Consider the following 9297-nt stretch of genomic DNA (forward strand, 5'->3'; position numbering starts at 1 on the left):
CGCCGCTAGACATGCTGGAGAGACGGCTTTCGCGATGATCACAAAGTGCAGAAGCCGCCCAACGCGCTGGACTGCCGTCTGGGGGTCGAGGTCTTCGTTATGGTCGCCCCCAACTCGAATTTCTGAATGAGCGGATGGAAGTGGTGGCGCGGACGCCATAGTGGCAGACACAACTGGAGCCCGACGGGGAGCCAAACGGCGATATGAAGCTTGGTGGCGAAGGCTCTAGAAGGAAAATGGTATCCCTAGAACCGAGGTGAGCGGATAATCCTCAGTTCAGATTCGGTTGCATGGAGCGACGCAGACGGGAAAATGCACAATGGGATCGTGTACGTTTCGGTTTTATTCTGATGCGTGGGCAGCGTCCACGGCGGGAGAAGCAGACAAAAATGGTCACTTCGGTTAAGTGCTTTCTAGCCCAATCGCATGCTCTGGCACGGGATTGTGCCGTTGTCATTTATCCGCACCATCGATTAATGTGGTGCTACCATAACTTTGAAAAATAAATGGCGTACGGCTCCCGAGGAAACACTAAGTGAGAAGAGGTGGATGTCTACCGGATCATACGAGGTGTATTTATTTTTCGTACAATGCAAGTAATCTGCAGCGAGACCAGTGTAGCCGAGCAGAATCTAGTTTAAAACCCGAAGACCACCTGCGCTCCCAGCGCCACTAGCACGGTGGCGATCTCGGGAATGCGGTAGGATGTCGCATCGGATGTCCCTGTCGAAGTGCTTGCAGTGGTGGTAGTGGTGGTGGTCGTGGTGGAGGTGGCGCCGACGTTGCTGTAGAGCTTCATGCCGTTCTCGACGCACACGTTGGTGTTGATCTTATCGCTCGTGATCGTGTCCGCGGTGGAGGTGTTCATTTGTGTACAGGTGGTGTCTAAAGCCTGCACGAAAGTGATGGAGTTGTCCGAGTTGAGTGTGACCTTGGTGCCAGTGTCGGTGTCGGAGATCGCGTGACATTTGCCGTCGATGGAGTACACGAGCGCGTTCTTGAAGGTACCGCACGACGTGCCGTCGGCGTACAGCTCCATAAACAGGTAGGGCGTGGTGCCGAAGATGGTGTCCGTGAAGGCTTTGTAGCTGCTGGCGCACGTGACCGTGTAGCCGTGGTTGCCGTCGTAGTAGCACTGGTCGAGGTTGTAGTCGCTGCACTTCTCGTCCGGGAAGAAGGAGAGCGTCGTAGGTTTTCCGGAGCACACCGTGTTCTCGTAGACCTTGAGGGTGGGGACCTCCATCGCGTGGACACTAGCTGCGGAGAGGCCAGCGGCAACGACAGCGAGAAGCGACGGTCGAGAAGCCTTCATCGTTGTTAGTCTGGAATGGGAAGCAGTAGTAGGTTGTGGTCGATGCTTGGGCTTGTCAACTTGGACAATGGGGGGAGAGGGATGGTAGGCATTCCCGGCGCGGTGGCCATCCCGCCCTAAGACTTGAATTCTTCAGTCCCGTTGCCTCTCAGTCCGACTAATAATACAGTCAACCTTAATGACTTTCTACCTGAGACAGAGAAAGATAACCGTGTTAGCCTGTGTACGCCTGCAACGGCGTCTTGTCCGGGCCAATCCCATGCGAAGAGGACTCGTTCCCGTACACCCCGTTATCTTTTCTGGACTGGAGCTTGAAATAGAGATCGAAGACGCGATGGTCGCTGCTGGAGACGGCCATTGATCACTCCAAAACTAGCTTTCCAGCGCTCAACAGCACAATAACTCGACTACCCAAGGACTAACCATGCGATCCTACTTTATCGTGCTCGCTGCTGTGGCCGGTCTGTTGACCACGAGTGATGCCGCATCGGCTACCGTAGGGTCCAAGGTATCGCAAGCTGCTGGTCAAGACAACGCCGTCGGCACGAGGGTCCTGCTTGCTGATGAGGCCACTGGGTCGGGAACCACCGCCGCAGATGCCGGAGAACAGAACTTCGGTTTGTCCATGTTGTCCAAGCTGAAGCAGATCATGGACAGCGAGAAGGCCAAGAAAGCCGCGTCGTCGAGGAAATAAGGGTCTACTTATCAACCTTGACATCGCTACGAAGTACTAAGTACCGATAGAAACTCGACAAGTGCGGTGTGCTTCATCGATACGTTTTCCAGCAGATCAGTCGACTAAATCACAATAAACTATTTTTTTCTATTGCATTAGATCTAACATGTAATATTATACATCAACTAAATAGGTAAATCCTATAGTGACTAACTGTTAAATTTGAAGTATAAAAATATTATTGCATTAAATTTTAACTGACTCAGTAATCACTATAATAATGATCACTGAGTTTGTTAATTAAAGTTACTATGCTTATACCTAGGGGAATTTGTAATTCGGTCTGGCGTTTGCTAATCAGTTAGGGATTGCGATACATAGAATTATGGCACTCCTAAAATTGGAATAGCTATCCTGCAGCCATGCAACCGACGCCCCACCACCATTCCACAACATACTTTCGCTTCCAGGCAAGAAGTCCTAGTCATGGAGGACGCAGACGATGACGTGGAGCTTGCCGCTGGCATGGAATTCCCGAGTCCCAAGGAGCTGAAGACCAGAGTTGCGCGATACTGCGTAGTTCACAACATCACCTGGTCCCGAAGTGGTTTTAGCTTCGCATTTACTTCTACTTGAATTCCATCAGTCTAAACTGCTCCACTTAACCCCTGAACTGTTGCTGGAGTTGATCGATCGAATGGACTATGTTTTTGATACGTAAGGGGTAGTTGATGACGAAGTGACCACCACAGTCCCCTCGAGACCCTTGGCAAGCAAATTGATGAACAGTGTCAGCAGCACGAGGATCTGCTTGGGTGGCAGGGATGCGGATGAGGTTTCCGGTAGCTCCATGACCTTCATGCTATATGTTGTGGAGTGGTGGATAGACATCGCTTGCATGTCTGCAGGTTAGTCATTCTAATTTTAGGAGTGCCATAGTTCTACGTTTCGCAAGCCCTGACTGATTAGCAAACGCCTGACCGAATTGCAAATTCCCCTAGGTATAATCATAGCAACTTTAATTATCATCACCGGGGTCCAGTCCGGGACTGGGTGGTACCCTGTGGATTCAGGACAAATCAGTTCAGTTATTTCCGGTTATAATTGGTTATTTGAGCGACAGGACTTATGGTTGCTGGTTGGCCAAAATTATGGCTGCCAGAGGCTAGACGCTGACAGACGCGCTCAATCACAAAAAACAACGGCCGAGGAAGCATGCATGCGCGTCGAGCTGAAGGAGTCAGTGCAGCGGACCTATAGCAGAGCAATCAACCTTAGACCAAAAAATACAGTGAGGGCGTACAGCAAGCGCCAGGAGGAATTTTTGGACTGGTGCAAATCGAAGGAAAGCTCGTTTAATGAACTCACGCGCTTCACTGTGACAGGGGGAGAAGTTCCATCTCTTCCTGGAAGAGTGCGTTATAGGGAGGGTAAGGCGTCACAAAGGATCCAAGAACACCAGCGAAAGGGAAACCACAATAGAGAGATCAAGTGTGAATGCATATGTTGCAGCGATGGTAGATCATTGGAACCAGCATGCGCGGGCAAACATTAACAGCAATCCCTCACCTCACGACGACGCCGTAACAGCACTGTTGAAACTCACTCAGTTTGAAGAAGACGACAGAAAGCGGAAAAGCTTTGCAGATCGCGGTGCTGACAACCTTCTTGACGGGTATACTACGATGGAGCAGATATCTCAGTTTTTTGGACACCAGGACGCGATTCTGGTAAACGCTTGAGGAATATCCTCGCGTTTTTGCTAAGTCACTACGCCTTAATGCGCGGAGGGTCCGCGCGTATGCTGGAGTTAGCAGATTTACACTCCATTCTTCTTGAAAATGAGGGGTACAGTCCGTGCAGAGCACTAGTGATGGTGATGAGGCAGGGAAAAACCAACGAGGTTGGCCGCATTGAGTTTGGCGCTTGTATGTGCAGCAAATACGTTGAAATTTGCCCTCATGGGATGCTAGGGTTTTACTTGTTTTGGCGTTGGCATATCGATGGCGAGCCTTTCCCAGACTTTACATCTTCGGAAAGCTGGTACCCAACCGAGCTATTGAAAACGGGAAATAATACTACCAAGGCAATGTCATACAAAACCCATAACGAGGCTATCACAGCGGCATTAAAATTCGTCGGTGTTCGTAGTACAGCCAAGACTCATGTTGGCCGTGGCTCTGGGTCGCGCATGGTGGACTTAGCTGGTGCAAGCGAATCCCGAATTCGACGCCTTCGCAGGTGGAACAATCAAGCCATGCAGAAATGCTACCTCACATCGCTTCCCAGGAAGGCAATGCGCACATTGGCATTTTTGAGCCCGCGCGAGGGAGTTTTTTTGTTGTCCGCGCATCTATTGATCCACCTGTGGCACTGGAAAGACAAGTTTTCCCATAGGTAGAAGGATGGCAAGAAGCTATCAACACATGGGCGGCGGAGCAGTCAATTGCGTCAGGTGGCTTTCTTGAACTATTACAATATCTGCGGAAGGTAGTGCTGCAAGATGCTGTTTTGCTGCAGGATATAGTACCAAACCACCCGATTTGGAAGCATAGCGTATTTGAATCACGGCAGTTCAAAATCTTCAAGCAGAAGGCAAAGTAGCATTTGAGCACCCTGGAAGATCCTGCTGAACAGCGCTTACAGAAAGCTGTACCTGTTCTAAATGCGAAAATCGATGGCGTACATAATGATCTCAAAAGTGCGATATGTCAGGCGCGTTCAACGTTAGAAGCTGTTGAAGGCAGCCTTACCGATGTCCTGAAAGTGCTGGTCCCCCTTCAGGAGGGTAAGGTAAGTGCAGATTCTATCAGGAGACCAACCAAGTGCTCAGCTAGCAACCCCAGTTCAAGCCTCGGTTTCTCCACCAACTCAGCGCAGCTCTAACGAGATGCAACAGTACCAAATGCGCAGAGGATTGGATAATGTACAATCATTGTGGAATGAATGGTCTCTTGGTATAGATGGTGACGTCGCTGTACGTGATCTCGAGTCGCAGTATGGAACTAAATGGTGTGATTCCGAGGAACGCAGTGTTTTTAATCGTCGGCGTCGTGTTTTGGATGTTGTAATTGCTGTTGCAAACACTGTACAAAGCTTATCTTCAATACCAGAACAAGTTGCGATTCAAATATCTGTGGCTGCTATTGAAAGTGCCGTCGATCGCGGAAGAAGTCGTTGAACTGGGTCTCTCAACATGCAGAAATGATTAAAGATGAAGTTGAGTTGCATGCCTCTAGCGTCCCAAATATTGCTGTCCAAGATGGCTTGAGGTTCAGATTAACTCGACCCCTAATTCAGATTAACTCAACCTCGTTTCATATTAACTCGACCAATTCCAAATAAGTCAACCATGAAGTCAAAATAAGTCGACCAGGGAGTCAGAATAAGTCGAATATTCTCAGTCTTCCATTACAGCTGTTATTCGGGAACAGGGAGCACGAGAGATTGTTCGTTCCTGCGTAAATCTACCGTTGAAGGAGAAGATTGCGCGACTGAGAAGGTGGAGACAGCACCCCGAATGGAGTACTGAGGTGGCTGGAAAGATGTTAAAAGTATCCAAAGGCACTCTTTCTGGCTGGCGTAAGCGGTACTGGGACGATCTGGACCGAGACCTCGATGCGAAAGTCGGCGATCGAATGCGTGCAAAAGGTGGGGGGCGTGTCCATAAGCTCGCCCCATTTGAATTAAGAGTGTTGGAATATTACGACAAATGCTTATTAGAGGATGGACGCTGCACACCAAGTGACCTGCTGGCATACTGCAGCAGAATTGAAGAATTTGCTCGTTGGAAGGAAAACACACAGAAGACATGGGTGCAGCGATTCATTGATCGATACCGAGAGCAGAAGCAGAGTAATGGGAGTTCCTCAGCGGAGCGACGTGAAGGCAATACTCGTGAGACTGGAAAGGGTATCAGCACTGTTGATCAAGAAGTCGCAGTCAACAACGCGGCGAATGTCAGTGGTGACGTCGATTTATTGGGCACTCGTGTTGCAGATGATGAAAGTGATGAAAGTGATGAAAGTGATAGCGATGCGGATATGGTGGCTGTTAGCGAAGACAGTGGTGACTTGGTTACTAATGATGCAGTTGATGATAGCATGGCTCGTGATGCACAGCTCGAAGACGATGCGATCGCAAAAGAAATGTGTGGTGACTGTCGTGAAGACAAAGAACGTGCTCCCGAGATTGGTGAAGATGCAGGTGCCACCCACTCTAGACAGGATGCTGCAGAACCTATAGTTCTAGATGGAAGCAAAAATGAAAACGACGCAAATGCGTCTGGCGGTGGAGTTGCTGTAGCTATCTCTGCAAAGGGTACTGGCAGTGCTCATCCTTCAAGTCATTTTTTCAGGAAGCGGTATGCTAAAAGTGTTCCCTTGGTGACGTGGACGGATTCACAGCGTGCGCTTACTATCCATGTTTTCTCCGACGACTTGGACAGCTTATTGCAGGGTGCAACAACAACTGAATCATCGTTAGATTATTTCATCTTTCGATATATGGCACAAAAGAATAACATCGTATGCCCTTGTGGATCTGGCTTGTTTGGTGAGGTCGAATTAGCGTACAATATGGGCAACCCCGTCAAGAAACGACGGGGAATTCGTGCCACTATTAGTGCTTTTGACTGGAAATCGTATCGCTATGTGCTACTCCCAATATCTGGTAGGAACCACTGGAGTTTTGTGATCATTGAGAATGCTACGCAACAAGGCCAAGCAAAAGCATATCACATCAACTCATTAAAGGGCGCCCACATTACCGAGTATATATTCGTGATTCTGCAGTGGTTTTTCGCTCACGCTCTCACCATCAATGACACCTCATCTCCAGTGTTCGAATGGAGTAGATATGCGTATAAGACGAAGCCTCAGCAGTCGAATTACTTGGATTGCGGAATATATGTACATGCTTTTCTACATGGATGTGATTGCAAGCAAGATTTCGAGGCTTGAACCAACTTCTATTACTGATGAGATCGAGAAATGGACGCGTGGTGGGTTGAATACAACGAAGGCAGAAAACGTTCGAGCGCTTCTACACAAAAAGATCCTCGACGATATGCATTAGGTCTCTTCTCCTGCGTAGCTTGTTTGCTTTAGTCTTAGTTAATATGAATTTCGTCGAGTTAATGTGAATTTTGTTCGAGTTAATGTGAACCTCGTCCGACTTATAGTGAATCTCGTCCGACTTATAGTGAATCTTGTCCGAGTTAATGTGAATCCAGTTCTAGTTAATTTGAATCTGCTTCGGATTGGGAGATATTCACGTCAGGTCCTCCGCTCCATAAAAACCCTCTTAGGACCGGTACCGAGACGCTGTTTGTGGAAGGGATGATAACCCCTCATTAACAAACTCAGTGATCATTATTATAGTGATTACTGAGTCAGTTAAAATTTAATGCAATAATATTTTTATACTTCAAATTTAACAGTTAGTCACTATAGGATTTACCTATTTAGTTGATGTATAATATTACATGTTAGATCTAATGCAATAGAAAAAATAGTTTATTGTGATTTAGTCGACTGATCTGCTGGAAAACGTATCGATGAAGCACACCGCACTTGCCGAGTTTCTATCGGTACTTAGTACTTCGTAGCGATGTCAAGGTTGATAAGTAGACCCTTAGTTCCTCGACGACGCGGCTTTCTTGGCCTTCTCGCTGTCCATGATCTGCTTCAGCTTGGACAACATGGACAAACCGAAGTTCTGTTCTCCGGCATCTGCGGCGGTGGTTCCCGACCCAGTGGCCTCATCAGCAAGCAGGACCCTCGTGCCGACGGCGTTGTCTTGACCAGCAGCTTGCGATACCTTGGACCCTACGGTAGCCGATGCGGCATCACTCGTGGTCAACAGACCGGCCACAGCAGCGAGCACGATAAAGTAGGATCGCATGGTTAGTCCTTGGGTAGTCGAGTTATTGTGCTGTTGAGCGCTGGAAAGCTAGTTTTGGAGTGATCAATGGCCGTCTCCAGCAGCGATCATCGCGTCTTCGATCTCTATTTCAAGCTCCAGTCCAGAAAAGATAACGGGGTGTACGGGAACGAGTCCTCTTCGCATGGGATTGGCCCGGACAAGACGCCGTTGCAGGCGTACACAGGCTAACACGGTTATCTTTCTCTGTCTCAGGTAGAAAGTCATTAAGGTTGACTGTATTATTAGTCGGACTGAGAGGCAACGGGACTGAAGAATTCAAGTCTTAGGGCGGGATGGCCACCGCGCCGGGAATGCCTACCATCCCTCTCCCCATTGTCCAAGTTGACAAGCCCAAGCATCGACCACAACCTACTACTGCTTCCCATTCCAGACTAACAACGATGAAGGCTTCTCGACCGTCGCTTCTCGCTGTCGTTGCCGCTGGCCTCTCCGCAGCTAGTGTCCACGCGATGGAGGTCCCCACCCTCAAGGTCTACGAGAACACGGTGTGCTCCGGAAAACCTACGACGCTCTCCTTCTTCCCGGACGAGAAGTGCAGCGACTACAACCTCGACCAGTGCTACTACGACGGCAACCACGGCTACACGGTCACGTGCGCCAGCAGCTACAAAGCCTTCACGGACACCATCTTCGGCACCACGCCCTACCTGTTTATGGAGCTGTACGCCGACGGCACGTCGTGCGGCACCTTCAAGAACGCGCTCGTGTACTCCATCGACGGCAAATGTCACGCGATCTCCGACACCGACACTGGCACCAAGGTCACACTCAACTCGGACAACTCCATCACTTTCGTGCAGGCTTTAGACACCACCTGTACACAAATGAACACCTCCACCGCGGACACGATCACGAGCGATAAGATCAACACCAACGTGTGCGTCGAGAACGGCATGAAGCTCTACAGCAACGTCGGCGCCACCTCCACCACGACCACCACCACCACCACCACTGCAAGCACTTCGACAGGGACATCCGATGCGACATCCTACCGCATTCCCGAGATCGCCACCGTGCTAGTGGCGCTGGGAGCGCAGGTGGTCTTCGGATTTTAAACTAGATTCTGCTCGGCTACACTGGTCTCGCTGCAGATTACTTGCATTGTACGAAAAATAAATACACCTCGTATGATCCGGTAGACATCCACCTCTTCTCACTTAGTGTTTCCTCGGGAGCCGTACGCCATTTATTTTTCAAAGTTATGGTAGCACCACATTAATCGATGGTGCGGATAAATGACAACGGCACAATCCCGTGCCAGAGCATGCGATTGGGCTAGAAAGCACTTAACCGAAGTGACCATTTTTGTCTGCTTCTCCCGCCGTGGACGCTGCCCACGCATCAGAATAAAACCGAAACGTAC

General features: G+C 49.3%; 4 protein-coding genes across 4 annotated transcripts; 2 read left to right on the plus strand and 2 right to left on the minus strand.

Moving 5' to 3' along the window:
* Positions 1-637: 637 nt before the first annotated feature.
* Positions 638-1243, minus strand: IUM83_18671 (TKL/DRK protein kinase, variant; the record flags this gene model as incomplete). The annotated part of the gene is made up of 1 exon (XM_067943681.1): positions 638-1243. The coding sequence occupies one exon, from the start codon at positions 1241-1243 to the stop codon at positions 638-640; it is 606 nt and encodes a 201-aa protein (XP_067780095.1).
* Positions 1244-1736: 493 nt separating this feature from the next.
* IUM83_18672 (uncharacterized protein) lies at positions 1737-2006 on the plus strand (the record flags this gene model as incomplete). The annotated part of the gene is made up of 1 exon (XM_067943682.1): positions 1737-2006. The coding sequence occupies one exon, from the start codon at positions 1737-1739 to the stop codon at positions 2004-2006; it is 270 nt and encodes an 89-aa protein (XP_067780061.1).
* A 5616-nt stretch (positions 2007-7622) lies between these two features.
* Positions 7623-7892, minus strand: IUM83_18673 (uncharacterized protein; the record flags this gene model as incomplete). Its single annotated transcript, XM_067943683.1, has 1 exon — positions 7623-7892. One exon carries the CDS (start codon positions 7890-7892, stop codon positions 7623-7625), a length of 270 nt encoding a protein of 89 aa, XP_067780062.1.
* Positions 7893-8383: 491 nt separating this feature from the next.
* On the plus strand, positions 8384-8989 carry IUM83_18674 (TKL/DRK protein kinase, variant; the record flags this gene model as incomplete). Its single annotated transcript, XM_067943684.1, has 1 exon — positions 8384-8989. The coding sequence occupies one exon, from the start codon at positions 8384-8386 to the stop codon at positions 8987-8989; it is 606 nt and encodes a 201-aa protein (XP_067780057.1).
* Between the last annotated feature and the right edge of the window lie 308 nt (positions 8990-9297).

This window comes from Phytophthora cinnamomi (assembly GCF_018691715.1).
Source record: "Phytophthora cinnamomi strain GKB4 chromosome Unknown Contig129, whole genome shotgun sequence".
Classification (NCBI taxonomy): Eukaryota; Oomycota; class Peronosporomycetes; order Peronosporales; family Peronosporaceae; genus Phytophthora; species Phytophthora cinnamomi.